At 37.3% G+C, this 21226-nt stretch overlaps 1 protein-coding gene across 4 annotated transcripts in view; it reads right to left on the bottom strand.

Moving 5' to 3' along the window:
- Positions 1 to 21226, bottom strand: part of EDA (ectodysplasin A) — a 335284-nt gene that overhangs the window by 95743 nt on the left and 218315 nt on the right. For all 4 annotated transcript variants that reach the window (XM_031675255.2, XM_031675256.2, XM_031675257.2 and 1 more), the window contains exon 2: positions 17242 to 17347. In XM_031675255.2, the coding sequence (XP_031531115.1) occupies positions 17242 to 17347 (106 nt within the window). The remainder of the gene's footprint in view (positions 1 to 17241; positions 17348 to 21226) is intronic.

Genomic DNA, 21226 nt, shown 5'->3' with positions numbered 1-21226 from the left:
AAAATCCTCACCAAAATTTTAGCAAATAGAATCCAACAACACATAAAAAAGATTATACATCATGACCAAGTGGGATTCATCCCAGGGACACAAGGCTGGTTCAACATACGCAAATCAATCAATGTAATACATCACATCAACAAGAGAAAGGACAAAAACCACATGATCATCTCAATCGATGCAGAAAAAGCATTTGATAAAATTCAACACCCATTTATGATAAAAACTCTCGCCAAAGTGGGTATAGAGGGAACATATCTCAACATAATAAAAGCTATATATGACAAACCTACAGCCAGCATAGTTCTCAACGGTGAAAAACTCAAAAGCTTCCCACTAAAATCTGGGACAAGACAAGGATGCCCACTATCACCACTCCTATTCAACATAGTCCTGGAAGTCCTAGCCACAGCAATCAGGCAAGAGAAAGAAATAAAAGGGATCCAAATTGGAAAAGAAGAGGTAAAAGTGTCATTATATGCTGATGACATGTTACTATATATAGAAAACCCTAAAAGATCCACAAAAAGGCTACTAGAGCTGATTGAAGAATTCAGCAAGGTAGCAGGTTACAAAATTAATGCTCAAAACTCAGTTGCCTTTCTTTACACTAACGATAAATCAACAGAAAAAGAAAGTAAAGAAACAATCCCCTTTAAAATAGCACCCAAAGTAATAAAATATCTGGGAATAAATCTAACCAAGGAGGCGAAAGAATTATACACAGAAAACTATAAACCAGTGATGAAGGAAATTAAAGAAGATTTTAAAAAATGGAAAGATATTCCATGCTCTTGGATTGGAAGAATCAATGTTGTTAAAATGGTCACACTGCCCAAGGCAATCTACAGATTGAATGCAATCCCTATCCAATTACCCAGGACATATTTCACAGAACTAGAACAAATCATAATAAAATTTATATGGAACCATCAAAGACCTAGAATTGCTAAAGCATTACTGAAGAGAAAGAAAGAGGCTGGAGGAATAACTCTCCCAGACTTCAGACAATACTATAGAGCTACAGTCATCAAGACAGCATGGTATTGGTACCAAAACAGACATATAGACCAATGGAAAAGAATAGAGAGCCCAGAAATGAACCCACAAACTTTTGGTCAACTCATCTTCGACAAAGGAGGCAAGAATATACAATGGAATAAAGACAGTCTCTTCAGCAAATGGTGTTGGGAAAACTGGACAGCAGCATGTAAAACAATGAAGCTAGAACACACCCTTAAACCATATACAAAAATCAACTCAAAATGGATTAAAGACTTAAACATAAGACAAGATACAATAAACCTCCTAGAGGAAAACATAGGCAAAACATTATCTGACATACATTTCAAAAATTTTCTCCTAGAAGAAATAAAAGCAAGAATAAACAAATGGGACCTAATGAAACTTACAAGCTTCTGCAGAGCAAAGGAAACCAGAAATAAAACAAGAAGAAAACCTATGGAATGGGAGAAAATTTTTGCAAGTGAAACCGACAAAGGCTTGATCTCCAAAATATATAAGCAGCTCATACGACTCAATAAGAAAAAAATAAACAACCCAATCCAAAAATGGGCAGAAGACCTAAAAAAGCAATTCTCCAAGGAAGACATACAAATGATCAAAAAACACATGAAAAAATGTTCAATATCACTAATTATCAGAGAAATGCAAATCAAAACTACAATGAGGTATCACCTCACACCAGTCAGAATGGCCGTCATTCAAAAATCCACAAATGACAAATGCTGGAGAGGCTGTGGAGAAAGGGGAACCCTCCTACACTGCTGGTGGGAATGCAGTTTGGTGCAGCCACTATGGAAAACAGTGTGGAGATTCCTCAAAAGACTAGGAATACACTTACCATATGACCCAGGAATCCCACTCCTGGGCTTGTATCCAGAAGGAACCCTACTTCAGGATGACACCTGCACCCCAATGTTCATAGCAGCACTATTTACAATAGCCAAAACATGGAAACAACCTAAATGTCCATCAACAGGTGACTGGATAAAGAAGATGTGGTATATTTATACAATGGAATACTACTCAGCCATAAAAACCGACAACATAATGCCATTTGCAGCAACATGGATGCTACTAGAAAATGTCATTCTAAGTGAAGTAAGCCAGAAAGAGAAAGAAAAATACCATATGAGATCGCTCATATGTGGAATCTAAAAAACAAAAACAAACAAACAAACAAAAACAAAGCATAAATACAGGACAGAAATAGACTCATGGACAGAGAATACAGACTTGTGGTTACCGGGGTGGGGGCGGGGTAGAGGGTGGGAAGGGATAGACTGGGATTTCAAAATTGTAGAACAGATAAACAAGATTACACTGTATAGCACAGGGAAATATACACAAAATGTTATGATAAATCACAGAGAAAAAAGTGTGACAATGAGTGTGTATATGTCCATGAATGACTGAAAAATTGTGCTGAACACTGGAATTTGACACAACACTGTAAAATGATTATGAATCAATAAAAAATGTAAAAAAAAATTGAAGTATAGTCAGTTACAATGTGTCAATTTCTGTTGTACAGCATAATTTATTTATTCATTTTAATGGAAGTACGGGGATTGAACCTAGGATCTTGTGTATGTTAAGCATGCTGTCTACCACTGAGCTGTAGCTTCCCACCTTTTCATTTATATTTGCTATTTTCTATTGACTCATCTGATTTGATTCTCAATCCTTCTGTCCCTGTTACTCTACTAAAATTGCTCTTACCAATGTTGCCAACAACATACTTCTTACTGAATTCAAGGGATAAATTGGTAAGATGTAAGCCTAGAGCTGCTCGTAGCTATTTCTGCCACCTTATGGAGAGAAACTGCCTGAAGATTAAGGCCAATACAAAGGAAAGCAGAACTGAGACAGTCCTGATGACATCATCTGCGCTCCAAGATTCAGTCATGTTTTAAGCTAGCTTTGTCAAGGGCTTTATGGTCATAAATGAGCCAATAAATCTTATGTCTTCTTCTTTTTACAAAAATCTGAATCGAGTTTAAGTCAGCTGTCACTTGTAACTGAGAGTCCTAACATAGTTAACTATCTCCATATCTATATTTCCAGTCGAGATATTTTTCCTGAGCTTAAGATGCATATCTCTAACTGCTTACAAGTTTTCTCCTCTTGAATTTCCTACAGGTACCTGAGACTTAACCTGCCTAAAACCTCAAATTTTCCTACTCTGATCATTATCACAGTGAATAGTACAGCAACTTGCCAGAAACCTGGGTGGTTTCCTTGGCTCCTCTTTTTCTCCCTTCAATCAAACACCAAGTCCTGATTTTTTTGACCAATTAACTAAATCTGTCTATGTCTGTCTCCATTGCAGCTCTTCTAATCCAGCCCCCATAATTCCTTATATGTATCATTGCAGCAGTCTTCTAGCTGCCTTCTTTGTCTCCCTCATGCCCTCTTCAGTCCATTTTTCCTTCCCATTGGATCCAATTTTTCATTTATTACATTTTAAAAATAAATTACAGTAACACATGCTTATTGTAACAAGTCAGACAATACAGAAATATGCAAAGAATCACTGAATGGTTCTCCCTTTTCCAGCCAATTCCCTTCCACCTGAGGTAATCTGGAATTCTTTCTGCTTCCCACATCTATTTCTATGCTATTTTCTATATATCTATGTCTATAAAACATTTTTAGAGTTTTAAGATCTTTTTCTTTTTAATGAAAATGTGATCATATTATACACATTACTATGAAGCTTGCTTTTTATTACCTACAAAGGAACATGGCTAATTTTTCAGGTCCATATATGAACCTCTAACTCATTCCTTTTAATAGCTGTCAATATTATGGCTTTGTCATACTTTACTCAATCAACGATTTCCTTATCCATTGATATTAGGGCTAGCCCTCTTTCTGTCACTAAAATAGTGCTGTAATAAACATCCTTATATATAGATTTGACCTATGTAGTGGTATTCTTATACCTGTAGGATGGATTTCCAAAACTGTATCAAAGGTATCCTAATGGTTAATTTTACTAAAGTTGGATTAATATCTAAAATGGGTATAACATCTTATATTCTCAAATGTGACATATTACATTAACAAAATAAAAGATAAAAATCATATCATCTCAAAAGACGCAGAAAAGCATTTGACAAAATTTAACATCCTTTTGTTATAAAAACTCTTCACAAATTAGGTATAGGATGAATACATCTCAACATAATAAAGGCTGTATATGACAAGCCCACAGCTAACATTATAGTTAACAGTGAAAAGTTGAAAGCCTTTCCTTTATGATCAGGAACAAAATAAGATACCCATTCTCACCACTTCTAAACAATATAGTACTTGAAGTCCTATAGTCAGAGCAATTAGGCAAGGAAAAGCAATACAATGCATCCAAATTGAAAAGGAAAATCTAAAATTGTCTCTGTTTGCAGATGATATGGTCCTGTACATACAAAACTCTCAACTCCACCAAAAAACTGTTAGAAATAATAAATGAGTTCAGTAAAGCTGCAGGATACAAAATCAACAACAAAGATCAGTTGTGTTTCTATATATTAACAATGAACTATACAAAAAACAAATTAAGACAAAAATCCCATTTATAATAGCACCAAAAATAATGAAATACTTAGGAATAAATTTAACCAAGGAAATGAAAGATCTGTACACTGAAAACTACAAAGCACTGATGAAAGAAATGGACAGACACACAAAAATAGAAAGATATCTTGTGTTCTTGGATTAGAGGAATTGATACTGTTAAAATGTCCATATTACCTGAAGCCATTTTTTAAGATTCAATACAATCCCTATCAAAATTCTGATGTAATTTTTCACAGAAACAGAAAAAATAAAATTCATATGGAAGCACAAAAGACCTCAAACAGCCCAAGCAATTTTAAGCAGAAAGAACAAAGCTGGAGGCATTACATGTACTGATTTCAAAATGAATTACAAAGTTATAGTAAACAAAACAGTATGGTTCTGGCATAAAAACAGACATATAAACCAATGAAACAGAATAGAGAGCCCAGAAATAAATCCATGCATTTATAGTCTACCAGTCTTCAACACAGTTGCCAAGAGCACAGAATGGAAAAAGAATAGTCTCTTCAATAAATGATGCCAGGAAAACTGGATGTCTACATGCAGAACAATGAAATTGGACCCTTATGTCACAGAATATACAAAAAATAACTCAAAATGGATTAAAGACTTAAATATAGACCTGAAAGTATAAAACTACTATGAAAAAATATAGGGGAAAACATTCTTGACATTGGTCTGGGCAGTGATTTTCTGGATATGACCTCAAAACCACAGGCAACAAAACAAAAATAGACAAGTGGGATTGCATCACACTAAAAAGCTTCTACACAGCAAAGGAAGCAATCAGCAGAGTTCAGAGACAACCTACAGAATGGGAGAACATGTTTGCAACCACATATCTGATAAGGAGTCAATATCCAAAATATGTAAGGAATTCAAACAACTCAGTAGCAAATAAGTAAGTTAGTAAGTAATAACCTGATTAAAAAATGGGCAAAGGATTTGAATAGTTTTCCAAAGAAGACATACAAATATCCAACAAATATATGAGAAGATGCTCAACTTTACTAGTCATCAGGGAAATGTAAAGCAAAACCATGAGATGTCACCTCGCATCTGTTAGGATAACTATTATTAAAAGGACAAGAGATAACAAGTGTTGGTGAGGGTGTAAAGAAAAGGAAACTCTTGTACACTGTTGGCAGAAATGTAAATCAGTATAGCCATTATGCAAGACACAACAGAGGTTTTTCACAAATTAAAAATAGAAATACCAGATGATCCAGAAATCCTACTTTGGGATCTATATACAAAGGAAATGAAATTAATATCTTGAAGAGATATCTACACTCTCATGTTCATTGCAGCATTATTCACAGCAGCCAAGATATGGAAACAACCTAAGTATCCATTGAGCGATGAATGGAAAAAGATAACGTTACACACACACACACACACACACACACACAGAGGAGGTGGTTGCCAGTAGCTGGGGGTTAGGAGATATGTTGGTGGTGAGGGTGTTGGTCAAAGGGTACAAAATTTTAGTTAAGCAAGATAAGTAAGTTCTGGAGGTCCAACGTACAGCATGGTGTCTGTAGATAATAATACTGTATTAATATACTTGAAATTTGTTAAAAGACTAGATCTTAAGTGTTCTCACCACAAAAAAGGGTAACTATGTCAGGTGATAGGAATGTTAATTAGCTTGATTGTGGTAATCATTTCACAATGTATGTATATCAAAATATCTCATTGTTCACCTTAAATATATGTACATTTATTTGGCAATTATACTTCAATAAAGCTAGAAAAGCACACAATTTTTATTCTTTTCACAAAGATATGGGGTTTTCCACCTAATTAGCATAGGATGTTACTATATTATCAAATTACTGCTATTGTATTTGGGTGATGGGTAGAAAAATGACATGCATATTTTATTTATTTAAAACTTAAATTTTCTTTGTTTATTTTAAATTAGTAGTACATGTAGATGCTAAAATATTGGCTATATTCCCTAGGTTGAACAATACATCCTTGTAGCTTATTTTATACATAATATTTTGTACCTCTTAATCCTCTACCTTCATCTTGCCCCTCCCCCTTCCCTCTCCCCACTGGTAACCACTAGTTCCTTCTCTACATCAGTGAGTCTGTTTCTTTTCTGTTATATTCACTAGTTTGTTGTATTTTTTAAGATTCTACATGTAAGTGATATCTTACAGTATTTGTCTTTGTCTGACTCACTTCACCCAGCATAATGACCTCCAAGTCCATCCATGCTGTACACCAGAAACTAATACAACATTTTAAATCAACTGTACTTCAGTTAAAAAGCAAACAAGCAAACAACCAACCCATTTAAAATATGTGCAGAAGAACTGAGCAGACATTTTTCCAAAGGAGGAAATGCAGATGGCCAACAGGAACATGAAAAGCTGCTCAACATCACCAACATCAGGGAAAGGCAAATCAAAATCACAATAAGACACCATCTCACACCTGTCAGAATGGCCATCAACAAAAAGAACACAAATAACAAATGTTGGCAAGGATGTGGAGAAAAGGGAAAAGGAACCCTTGTACACTGTTGGTGGGAATGTAAATTGGTGCAGCCACTATGGAAACAATATGGAGGTTTCTCAAAAACCCCAAAACAGAACCACCGAATGGCCCAGCAATTCCAATTCTGGGCACATACCCATGAAGAACAAAAACATTAATTCAAAAAGATATATACACCCCACTATTAACAGCAGCACTATTTATAATTACCAAGACATGGAAGCATCCCAAGTGCACATCAACAGATGACTGGATAAAGAAGATGTAGTATATATATATGTAATGGAATACAACTCATCCATAAAAAAGAAGGCTATTTTGCCATTTGAGGCCTTCATTCACTTTTTTTTTTTGCACTTCAAACCGCTAAATTTTATAACTGGCATAAACACTTCAATTGCATCAAAAATAACAAAATATTTAGAAATAAACCTAACCAAGGAGGTTTATATTCTGAAAAGTGTAAAACATCGATGGAGGAAATTGAAGATGATACAAAGAAATAGAAAGATATCTTGTGCTCTTGAAGTGGAAGAATCAACATTATCAAAATGGCCATATTAACCAAAGCAATCTACAGATCCAATACAACCCCTGTCAAAATACTCATGACATTTTTCACAGGACTAGAACAAACAATTCCAGAATTTATAGGGACCCTAAAAGACCCTGAACTGCCAAAGCAATCTTTTGTAGGTCTTTTTTCCCCTCCTCTTTCTTCTTTTTCTTCTCTTTTCTTATGGTTTGATGACTAGAGAAGTTCTTTTAACATTTGTTGTAAAGCTGGTTTGGTGGTGCTGAATACTTTTAGCTTTTGTTTATCTGTGAAACTTTTGATTTCTCTGTCAAATCTGAATGAGAGTCTTGCAGGATAGAATATTCATGGTTGTAAGTTTTTCCCTTTCATCACTTTAAATATATTGTGCCATTCCCTTCTGGTCTGTAGAGTTTTTGTTTAAAAAATCAGCTGATAATCTTATGCGAGTTCCCTCATATGTTATTTGTTGCTTTTGTCTTGCTGATTTTAATATTTTCTCCTTATCCTTAACTTTGGTTAATTTGATGACTATGTGTCTTGGTGTGTTCCTCTTTGGGTTGATCCTGTGTGGAACTTTTTGCATTTCCTGGACTTGGGTGACTGTTTCCTTTCCCAGGTTAGGGAAGCTTTTGATTATTATCTCTTCAAAAATTTTCTCATGTCCTTTCTGTCTCTCTTCTCTTTCTGGGACCCCTATAATGCAAATATTACTGTGCTTTATGTTGTCCCAGAGTTCTCTTAAACTATTTTCATGTCTTCTCATTCTTTTTTCTGTTCTGCAACAATGATTTTGACTAATCTGTCTTCTAGCTCACTGATCCATTCTTCTGTCTCATTTAGTCTATTCTTGGCTCCTTCTGGTGTGTTATTCATTTCAGTAATTTTATTCTTCAACTCTGTTTGGGTATTCTTTGTTTTCCAACTCCTTGCTAAAAACTCTGCTCTGTGTATCTATACTCCTCTTGAGTTCTCTGAACATCTTCTTCATCATTACTTTAAACTCTTTTTTGGATAGATTGCCTATCTACTCATCACTTATTTCTTCTGGGATTTTATCTTGTGCCTTGGACTGGGAGCTATTCCTCTGCCACCCCACATTGTTCTTGCTATTTGTATTTTTAGGTAGGTTAGTTACTTTCTCAACCTTGGAGAAGTGGCCCTCTGTGGGAGACGTCCTATGTGTCCCAGCAGTATACTCTTGTCACCCAAGGACCAGGATCCAGCCAGTCCCAATATTTGTGGATTCCTTCCCCAGGCTTTGGGATTTTCTTATTTCTGATATCTGCCCCCGGTGGATGAGGCTGGACTAGAGGCTTATGCAGGTTTCTTGGCAGGAGGAGTCAGTGCCTACCCACTGCTGGGTAAAGCATGGTTGTGGTCCTCTGGTGGGTTAGGCTGTGTTTGAGGATCAGGAAGTCTGTTGATGGCTGATGCTGTGTTCCCACCCAGTATGTTGTTTGGCCTGAGGTTTCCCAGATCTTAAGCCTACAGGCTGTTGTTGGGTGGGGCTAGGTCTTGGTGCAATCATCCAATCAAGGTGTCAGTCCCCAGGAACGCTCCCGGAATGTCGGCCACCAGCTTTTATGTCCCCTGGGTGAGCCACAGCCATCCCCTACCTCCTCAAGAGATTCTCCAAAACCAGCAGGCAGGTCTGGTCCAGGTTCCTATGAAGTCACTGACCCTGCCCTTGGACCTGGCACATGTAGGATTCTGTGTATGCTTCCTAAGAGAATGAAGTCTCTGTTTCCCCCAGTCCTGTGGGGCTCCAGGAATTAAGCCCCTCTGGCCTTCAAAACCAGATGTACTGGGTCTCCTCCTCCCAATGCCAGGATTCCAGGTTGGGGAGCCTGACATGGGGCTCAGAACTCTCACTCTTGTAGGAGGGCCTTTGAAACTTAATTATTCTTCAGCTTGTGGGTTGCCCACCCAGGGGTAATGGGGCCTAATTATATTGTGAATACAGCCCTCCCAGTGTCCCGCTATGATTCCCTCTTTGTGTTTCCAGTTGAAGAAGATCTTTTCTGCTAGGTTCCAGTCTTTTTTTTTCAATAGTTGTTCAGCAGTCAGTTTTGGTTTTGTCGTAGTCATAAAGAGAGGTGAGCTCGTAGTTTTACTACTCGGCCATCTTTACCGGAAATTCATTTGATCTATTCTTGATATTGATCCTTTGCTTGCCCATTGCCTTCAGGATAGTTTCTACATCCCATAAAATGGGTGCCCAAGGCCCTGCATTATTTGGCCCCTGTTGGCCATTTCACTTATTATCACTTTTCCTTTAGAAACCCACACTAATCATGCACACTTTTTTTTGGTTCCCCAAATGAGTGAAGCTCCCCTTTACTGTAAGCCTCCCAACATATATGTTCTTGCTGCCTGGTTGACCCTTCCCTCAAATCTTCACTTGGCTAACCCTTGAGCATAGGTTGCAGCTCAGATGTTACCCCCATTAGGATTTTTTCCTGACCTCCCAGGTATAGATCAGATGCTGATGTGTCCCATAGCATCTGATGCTTATCCTATTATCCCACTAACTAGCCTGATGAGGGTAGGGTCTTATCTTGTTCACCACTGGGTCTCTAGTGTTTCAAGCTGTGACCAATAGACATTTATTCAATAAATAGCTGGTACTTAATACACATTTATTGAATGAATAAATGAGACCGAAGAGGCCCTGTAGGTCTAGGAGTAGAATCTTGGGTAAGGCAGGGCTGCATAAGCAATATACTACAGAGCAACAGGAGTCTTCTGCTACATATCTACATCTGCCTGTGATATTTTGAGTAGCCGTACAAAAGGGTACTGACAGTTCACCACTTTACCAGCAGATTAACCTTAGCCTTCACTTCTTGAAACCAAACACAAGCTCTTAATCCTTACTGAGCCTATTCATGGATGCTGATGAAAAGGTTCATTTGACCATGCAAACTGAAACCCTGAGTATTTCATCATCTAGACATCATTAATTGGCTAAAACTACTCTAGCTATTACCAGCTATATTATATTATAGAAATCAGGAATAGTTACAAGCAAATTATAACAATTAGATCATCTATTCTAATAGTTTAACATATTTTTCTTATCCTAATACATTTGAGGATATGATATAATCTCATCAGTAAGAGTACTACTTTGCTATAGTTTTCTTAATGGGGTGCAGGGTGGTCAGTTTCCAGGGGTGTGTATACCTTGAACAAACTCCTTAGATGATTTTGAATCTCTTATATCTGAGTTGAGAATCACTGATTCTAGTCTAACCTTTAGAGAAAGCTCAGATCTAAGAAGTAAAGTTAAGACTTGCCCAAGGTCACACTGCTAGTATAACTACTAATGGCAGGGTTGAGCTTAGAATCTTGGTCTTCTGGCTTAGAATTCATAATATTGCCTAATATTAAGAAACAAATAACTAGAAGGAATTTAAGAGAGAGTGAGACAGACCAGAAGCACCTTTAGAAAACCCCAGGAAACTGGGCCTGTGACCTCCTTTAAGCAAGTAAGATTCCTCAAAGATATCTTACCTTTACAGCATTTTCCCAGTGGGAGGTGGGTATGTTCACACTTTACCTCATAAGATGCTGTATTGCTTATGTCTGTTACAATGGGTATGTATTATTTTTGTAATTAAAAAAAATCTCATAAATATTTTTAAGGAACCTAATCTTTAACTAATCTCTACACTCAGTTCACTTTAGGACTTAGGTGCTAAGGACAGGAGTTTGGTAGCTGCACCAACTACTCACGTCTTACAAGTAGCTGGTATTCTAACAATGATTGTTAACCAAGTATCAGTGGTAAAAGGCTGTTGAAATCATTTTGTGCAGGGCTAGTTCCATGAATGAAAATATAGCTTTAAAGGGCATTTTGGAGTATGAGCAAGCTAAGCATTTATCTTATTTGATACAAAGTCACTTTCCAGAGTATTCTGCTGTGGGCACTTAGGCTGTTGGCTTCCATGACTAGGAGACAACCCTGGGGACTCTACATCTGAAATCCACAATTCTCTTCCAGTCTACACACATCAGAAACCCTCAAAAGCTTTAAGTTTGTCTTTTGAACAAGCCCCTAAGACTCTATCAGCTCTCAAAATGATTTCAGTCTCTCTCATTTGATACTAGCATGGTGATGGCTCACTGAAAAGCAATAAATACAAGAGCAACACTAGAAGGAGGGCACTTCTTAATTCTAGCTAACATTTGTGTAGGCGGAAAGTCTGTTTCTTTGAGACAATAGCCTTTCATGTTCATATGTATCAACTTAACGGTAGCTATGCCTTAGTCCATTATTAGTTTTAAGAAACGAAGGACAAAGGATATATTTCAGTCTTATTTGTTTTTTCCCTTTACTCTTTTATAATAGCAAAAAAGAATACTAACTTTTTTTATCTGTCCAAAAATAAACTACAAGGAGATACTACAGAAAGACACATATACACAGCCAGCCAGAGTAAGAGAGTGACATAGAACTGTACAGATGTGATCATTTATTGTGATGAGGCAGGCCACAGTTTGAGGCTTGGAGTCCTCTTCCTATGGGCTTGGATAGTAACAGTCAGTACAAAAAAGGACACACTGGCTTAAAGAGGGTATCTTTGTAGAAATTATGGCTATCCATAAATTAGTGAATATGAGTGCCTACAATGCCTGGGAGGCCATGCTACAATGTTCATTTTCCAGAGAGAATTTAGTAATAGCTGTTAATAATTCCTGAAGCATTTTGGCATACATTAACACTTTTGATCATTATGAAGACTGCATGAGGTAAGCAGAGCTAATTATTTCCATTTTATAGTTAAGAAAACTGAGGCTCAGAGGGATATCACTCCTCCAAGGTCACATGGCTGATAAGGTGGCAGTAACATCAGGATCGGGATCCAGAGATTGTGACTCGGTCTAGTACCTTTACACAATACTGTACTTTTATTTTTATTCTCTTACTAGGAGAGAAACACGGGTGAATGGCAGGTATGGAGAGATATTAATATTTTGATTGATTCCTGAGAGTGCTCCTACAGGAAGAGAACAGATGGTTTTAGAGTAATATTTATAAACAATAGAAACTATCTCCATGGGAATTCTGGACTCATGTTATCTGATTCTAAGACTTCATGACCCTCTCTTTCATTCTCACTAGAAGATAAAGCGCTGCAGATTTCTGGAGTACACTGCAAGAGATGAACATGCAAGCCACCTAGAGCTATTATTACTTCAGAAACATCACAAAGATGGGTCTCAGCAGGAAATCCTGGCACAGATTTCTGGAACTGTTGTGACTCACAACACTTACACTGAGGGGATCACGCTTTCCTTGCAGAACAACAACAATCTACAGTGCATATATATATGAGCAAAAATGAACTTAAAACCTATATCAAATATTTTTGGTCAACTCAAAACTGGAGCAGTAAATTCAAGGTAGTGATACAGTCAAGAAACAGACTTCACTCATTTTCTTAAAGTTATAAAGTGCCAAGATTTATATTGGAGGAGAAATAACCCTGTGTTTGGGACTCCTGCATCCTAGTCAATGCCTTCATTTATAGAGTAATCCAAATGAAGAAAATAAGATGAATTCAATCATTTCTTGAATGATAGATAGGTCAGAAAGATTGGATATGCTCTGGATATATACAATGACTTTTTATGGCAAGATTGACTATGTCTATGCTAGGCTTCTAGTCAACTAGTTTGGTAGTCTGGTGAAAACAAGAAAATCGGTTTCTGTAGCCTGATTTATTCTTGGTGAACCTAGGCAGGCTCCTAAAGATCTCACACTCCTTGCTTTTCCTAAATGTGAATGAACCATTTATTAACACTTTTTTTTTCTCTCCCACAGGGATTAGTGAAGATCATCAAACTTAATACCTACAGCTCCTATAGAGAAAATCTAGACTCCTACCCCCTGCCCATCTGTTGTTCGATCATTCATTGAGCAAATGTTTGAGTGCTTTCTACACACTGGTGCTGTGTAAGGTAAAACTCTAGGACCCACTCTCACTACCCTGCCTTTGTTTCTCTTTCACCTGTTGCCAACAAATGTATCTGCTTCCTCATTAAAATGTGAGGGTCTTGTCTTATTCATCTTTATACTCTTGGTACTGCGTACAAGTCTTGTTAAATGATAATAAAATAAAGTTTGGGGAATTGAAGTGAAATCCAAGGATAGTAATAGATCAAAAAAATTATATAAGGAATTAGAACTGATTTTCCTGCTATCTTTTTAAACTTATCTCTATTTTTGACTTTTGAAAAATTTCTTCCTGAAATCCCTGTCATGTTCTTAAATGTTCAAGATAAATGACTTTTTCTTTGATACTTGTGATGCAAACCTGAGCTGGATAGCTAAATCTTTACTATAATACATCAAGTAATGTGGATTTAGAATCAACGCCTGATAGCTTTTTTTTTTTTTCGGTCTTAACTCACCCAACTCTGATTTCCCTACCCCTTCTGATCTCTTACTCTCTTCATATGATTTATAGATTGACTCATTTCTTTGATGAGAAGTTTTTATTTTTTATAAAACAGGGTCATCTCATTGTCTTGAGACACAGTGATATACAGTATAGACTTACCTATCCAGCTGCCTCTTTAACGCATATACTTGGTATATAATAGACACCTCACAGTTAGCATGCCTAACTGAATTCTTGATTCCTTTTCTACCCACATTTACCCTTTCCCTCTCCTGTTTTTCCCCATTTCAGAAATGGCAATCTGACTAGTCTAGTTCCTTAGGTTCAAAACTGTGGGGTCATCCTTGGCTCTTCTCTGTCTCTTATACCCCTTTATCTAATCAATCCCCAAATCCTGTCAGCTATTCCTTCAAAAATCAATCCACAATCTGATCACTCCTTCCCACCCCCACTGCCACCATGCTGGTCTAAAGCACCATCCTTTCTCACCTGGGTTATTGTTATACTCCCCCAACCTGTCTTCCTGCTTCTGTCCCTTCTGCCTGCAGTTATTTTCAATACAGCATCCAGAGGGATTCTGTTAAAACCTATGTCAGATCCTATCACTCCTCTGCTCAAAATTCTCCAATGGTTCTCCATCTCACGTAGTGTAAAGGTCAGAGTTCTCATCTTGGCCTATGACAAGACTTTAGACTTGACTTTGCTCTCTGATCTCATCTCCTTCTGTCTTCCTCTTGCTCGCAGCCACGCTGACCTTTCTGGAACATATCAAGTATTCTTCTGCTTCAGAGCATTTGTATTTCCTGTTTATTCTCTCCTTCCCTACCCCCACTCCCTATGGCTCCCATGGCTCACACCTTCATTTCATTCAGGTTTCTTCTCAAATGTGCCCTTATTAGAGGGACCTTCCCTAATGACTTTACAGCACACATCACGTTCTCTCTCTCTTGCCCTGCAGCTTGTTCTCCACAACACTTTTTGAAGGCAAGAAGAAAAATATATTGAGTCTACCACAGGCCATGTCCTTTTCTAGACAATGAGAATGTAAAAATAAACAAGCATCCATATCCTTATGGCATTTTCATTCTAGTATTATATAAGCTGCTGTATTTTCTCAGTAATTATTTGGTGAGTGTACTGAATAAATATAGCATACACTCAGCAGAGTAACAGGAATGGTTCAAAAGTAAAGGAGATGTGGATTGGCTCATCACCCTTTAATTCATTGGAGCACTCACCCCATCTAAAGAAATGGTTATGTAGCCTCCCAGGTGAAAGGTTGGAAATACAATCAAATCCCAGGACCGCCATACATTCTTAGGAGCTCTTGGTTTCCTCCCAGCTACGCTGTTTAAAGAAAATACCTGGGATTGCATGAGAAATTTGGCATTGGCACAAAGTGAGTAGATTCCAGTGACTGGCAAAAGTATCAGACCAGGAAGACATTAGATAAGAAGTGCTAAAAATTAATGAGAGGCTTTGGCCTTCACCAGAAGGAGAAACTATTTTGGATCAAAACAGAATAAACACTGTAAGGAAGATCAGTAGCAGAGATGCTGGTAGCCGGATCCAGATAAAGTGGTTTGGGAGAGCGGAGGAAGCTCCCTCTTTATAAGAAAACTTGGGAGGCCAGATGAAGAGCTAAACTTTAGAAGCTATTAGACTTTCCACGTGGAGAGGAAAGGAAGACAATGCCCATTACAGAAGGTGATATTGCTGTCACCACCTCTCTTCTCTCCTCCTTAGCAACTGGGGAATATGAAAGATTTGTGGTACTGGGAACAGTTTCAGAGGAAGAGTCAAAAGTGGAAAGACCTACATGCATCAAAGAGTAAGATGATAAGGACAGGAAAGTGACCATGATTCTCAGTTCTCGGCTTTCACATCACTTTTTGAAGACTTCCAGGAAATTGGCTGCAAGCATTATGTGAATAATGCATGCCTGTAACTTCATGGACCACATTTCGTAGGCTCGAATTTGGTCATCAATTGTATGCAAAGTGTCTGCTCTAGAGAATGACCCCACTGGTCCAGTTCTCAGTTCAAGGGCTCAAAGCTGCTGCCACCTCCATTGACTAGAAACATCTCACTTATTTCTGACTCTCTTTTCTTTATTACAGGGTCCTTGTTCTGAGTGATTTTTTTCCCCCAAACTTCATCCAGTTTTACCACTTCTTGCCCCAACTGACAAAGCCCTGGCCCCATTTCTTCAATTGCACATGGCTTCTGGAACTGCTCCTATCATTGGCCCTTACTTACATTGACAAATGTCAGCTTAAAAAAAATCTCATTTTCACCTTCATAAAGTCATATTACTTTCTAACCTCCCAGAGGTGTATCTTTGGCAGATTTAGCCAGACACATGCTGTCTTTGAATCCAGGTGGCTTTGCAACAGCCCAGAGCTATGCATTCTACAAACTCCTTCTTATGCGAAAGAGGTAGTATTCTGTCAACTGACAGAATGATGTTGAAATAGTGATTCAAGGACCCTGTCCAGGAGCTGGCTCAACATTTTGTTAAGCCCCACAAAGTGTATTGCTAGTTAAATCTGTTTCACCCTCAATATGGGTGGTTTTAATGGCACACCATAACCTAGCTGAAGGGGCAAGCAACACCATCAGCTACATTACAAACACTGAAAATTTGCTAGATATTTGGCTGGATTCTGGGGCTATACAAACAGAAAAGAATCCCTGACTTTAAGGAACTTACAGATGAGTTCTAGAAGCTCTAGTTCATATATTAGCATGGTACTAATACCAATGTTGATATAATTATCATTGGATCTGAGACATCATGTAAAGTGCCACCGTGGCACAACACTGTCAATTCCAAGAATAAGACTGAATTCTCTTGGTGGCCTTAGTAGATATAGGATGTCCCCAGGAGAGATGAAGTCCTTATGGAGGGTGATCTTGAGAGATACAAATGCTACCATGACTCTCAGACATACTGTGAATGGACTAAATGTATCTGGGGTTGGAGGAGAAAGGATCCCTGTATAGTCAGTTCTATGTCAGAGGAGTAGGTTAGATAGTTTAGGCTGGAAAAAGCTGTGTGACCTTAGCTCTGTGGACAATATGTGAACTGGTGAAGAACACTTGAGAAGGTAGATCTCATAAGGCTACTCTCATTAACTGGTATATGATAAAGGATCACCCAAATAGACTTACCATCTGCTCCTTCACTGCTTTTGCTTCTTTTATTGCGACGAACACGCTTACTTTCCTCTTCAGGGTATGACTTTTCTTCTGGGATGAAGAAATTCAGAAGGGCCATCTGTAAAAATAACAAGTAGATGAGTCAATGGTTGACCCCAGTCAACCATAGTCAACGTTAAAAACTGGCTCTCTGTTGACAGTCTACCTTCACCTTAAATTCAGTGTGTCTAAAACCTAAGCCCATCCTCCCTCCACTGGACAAATTCTTTTATTTTTGTTACCATTATTATTCCAATCATGTAGGCACAAATTTTTGGTTAATCTCTGAATCCCCTCTCTTCTGCTCCAAATATCTAATGAATAATCCTTCAAATCCCAATTCTCCATATAATTCTGGGGTTCAGAGAGCCCAGTCATAGATTTCTAACTTTCCTCATATACTACTGATGTCTGCCCAGAAGTAAACTTGAGTTTGCTACTCCCTCTTGGACTTCATTACTGTACATCCATGATTTTTCCACATTCCTCTTTATGCTGAACTTTTGGCTTGTTCCCAGTATGCTTTGCATCTGATTATGATTGGATGGTACTGTTTATGTCAATGCCCTTCTGGGAGTTAGTCATGCCAAGGCCCACAATTATTCTCTCCCTTTTCTAGATTCCTACAGCACTTGTGGTCTATAAAATTCATTTTGGTACTTGGTCCTCTACTGTCTTATGATGATCTCTTAAAATAATACAACATGTTTCATATGTGAATGAGCCTGGTTTCACTAATGATAATCACAGCTTAAATATATACTTGCTGAATTGAATAATAATCTTTCAGCACAAGTGCCTGCCTCTTTGTGGTTAAAAAAATATGTGCTTGAAGTAAACAGTAGGCAGAGTGGTAGGACTGAAAGTGATTCCAAACCTGACTCTGCCACTTTATAGCCGTGTAACCTTGGGCAAGTTACTTAAGCTTTAATTTCCTCATCTATAAATAGGGATAATAATAGTACTTTGCTCATAAAGTAGTTGTTGGGTTTGCACAGTACCTAGCATGTAATATGCACTCAATAAATGTTAGTTATTATAATTAAAATTAATATTAAAAAAACTAGTTTGGGGGTTAAAAAAGAAGAAATGAATTTGCATTTTCATCTTAATGTTGGTTCAAAAAATAAACAATTCTAGAATCCTCATGTCTGCTGCATCTCTGATTAATTGGAAAAAAAATGGGTTGGACTCAAGAAAGCCCCAATACTCTTTACAACTTTCTTCAAAATCCTGTGATTTACTGTTTACATAGAACAAGTATATCCTATAGTTTTAATATACAAGATTAGCATCTTGCAGAATATATTTGTGTATTAAATATCTAATAAATGAATGTATAGGTAATCTTCAACTTGCCATAGGGTTGTATTTAAAAACACTTAGGTTGAATCATATGAAACTACCATTTTTGTATGTCAAGCATGGTGGAATATCAGCAATTTCACATGGTTCCACTAGGCAGAATTTTGTCACTTGGCTGGAAATGTACTTTCCCATAGAATCAACATAATAACGTCTGGATAGGTTTCCAGATAAAGCCCATAGAAAGTTACTTAACCTGCAATATAAATAAACTATCATACTAGTAATAATATAATCCTAAACTGCTATTTGCAATAAAATCTCAATCATTTGCAACTCTAGAAGAACAAGTCATCCTGGATAGAAGAGTTTTCTTGATAACGTTGAGTGCTGAAACTTACTTCAGCTATTTCAGATAGAAATTAGTCTACAATATACAATGTAATTCAGTGCTTACTGAATATAGAGAAGATTATTTGCCTGTATATTAAATGGCCCCAGTCCACTATGGTTCTGAGGTTTTTTTTTTAATTATTATTATTACAATTACATTACAGAGCAAGACACGCTTTGTAGGAGAGAAGCATAAAGTTCTCTGGGAGCAAGAGGAGAAGTACCTAATACAGACTGGGGATGGACAAGGCTTCTGGGAGGAGGTGCTATCTCTGTGAGGCCTGAAGGATGCTGAGGAAATTGAAAAGGAATTCCAGGCAAATGGAGCACTGTGTTTAAAGGCTCAGAGGAAAAAGAGAATAACAGTTTTGGAAATACAAGTAGTTTAGAATAAGTGATAGGAGGTGGGGAGGAATGGGAAGGAATGAAACAAGAGACACTAAATCAAGGCCAGATCATGCTAAAGAATTAAGATTTATCCTGTAGCAGGGAGTCCTAGGAAGGATTTTTCCTTTTGTAAACTTTGTACCTTACGAAAATTTGAGCTATAGTTTACATATAGTAAAAGCCCACATTTTACGCATATGGTTTGAAGAGTTTTGAAAAATGTACACACCTTTGTAACCATCACCCACATCAAGACACAGAACATTTCCATCACCGCAGAATTTTCCCTTGTGTCCCTCCCAGTCATTCTTCAGTGCTACCCAACCCCAGGCAACCACTGTTCTGATTCCTATCACCATAGCTTAGTTTTTTCCTATTCTAGAACTTCACATAAATGGAACCATACAATATTATGTGATTTTCATGTTGTTTCTTTCCCTCAACACAATGTCTGTGAGACTCATCCCTGTTGTGGATATCAGTAGTTCATTTCTTGTTCTTCCTGATTTTATTGTATGGGTATACTATAATTTTTTTCATGTATTTGCCTGTTGAGGGACATTTGGATTATTTCCAGTTTGAGGCTATTATGAATAAAGCTGATATAAACATTTATGGATGAGTTTTTGTGGGAACATATGTTTTCATTTTTCTTGGGTAAACACCTAGAGGTTAGACTCTCTGGGTTACAAGTATTTGTTGTAAGGAACTGCCAAATTATTTTCCAGTGACTGTACCATTTTATACCCACTGGCAATGTAGGAGAGTTTCAGTGCTCCACATCTTCACTACACTTGGTAGTCTCAATATTTTTAATTTTAACCATGCTTGTGGCTGGGAAAAGGTGTTTCATTGTGGTTGGCTTTTGAGTTCTTAAACTTCTCTTTAATTCTTTTTTTAATTGAAGTATAATCAGATACAACGTGTCAATTTCTGGTGTAGAGCATAATGTCCCAGTCATGCATATATATACATATATTCATTTTCATATTCTTTTTTATTAAAGGCTATTACAAGATATTGAATATAGTTCCCTGTGCTATACAGAAGAAATTTGTTTTTTAATCTATTTTTATATATAGTGGTTAACCTTTGTAAATCTCAGACTCCCAAATTTATCCCTTCCCATCCCCAATCCCCTGGTAACCAAAAAATTGTTAACTATGTATGTGAGTCTGTTTCTGTTTTGTAGATGAGTTCATTAGTGCCCTCTTTTTTCTTCTTTTTTTAAGATTCCACATATGAGTGATATCATATGGTATTTTTCTTTCTCTTTCTGGCTTACTTCACTTAGAATGACCATCTCCAGGTCCATCCACGTTGCTGCAAATGGCATTATTTTATTCTTTTTCATGGCTGAGTAGTATTCCATTGTATAATGTAGCACAGCTTCTTATCCAGTCATCTGTTGATGGACATTTAGGTTGCTTCCATGCCTTGGCTATCGTAAAGAGTGCTGCTATGAATTCTTTAATGCTTTTATTGTCTCTCACCTTGCTGTCAGCTATCAGATTTTACTTCACCTACCTGGAACATCTTTTCTAGTCCCTTCAAATTTGCTGCTTATAATCTCCTATACGCTTGACATCTCATTAAAACTAACTAGAATCATGTACCAACAAAATGAATTGGCAGTCAGTGCGTTTTTGAATGGCTCTTCCAATAAGTAAGAGGCATATTCTCTGGCGGCTTAGAGGCCATTTGTTTACTGCTTATTCCTGGCTGTGGTCTGGGTAGGTGAATCTATCAGATAACTGAGTTTTACATGGGTATGTTATTACAGTATAATGCTATTCCTAGGGGAAAATGATTTTGAAGCCCAAGTGGAGACCATCACCCCACTATCACCAACCACAGTTCTAGAATTTTCTTC

Source organism: Vicugna pacos, chromosome X (assembly GCF_048564905.1).
Source record: "Vicugna pacos chromosome X, VicPac4, whole genome shotgun sequence".
In the NCBI taxonomy this organism is placed as follows: Eukaryota; Metazoa; Chordata; class Mammalia; order Artiodactyla; family Camelidae; genus Vicugna; species Vicugna pacos.
Note: the sequence above shows the minus strand (reverse complement) of the source record. Positions and strands in the feature narration are given on the sequence as shown.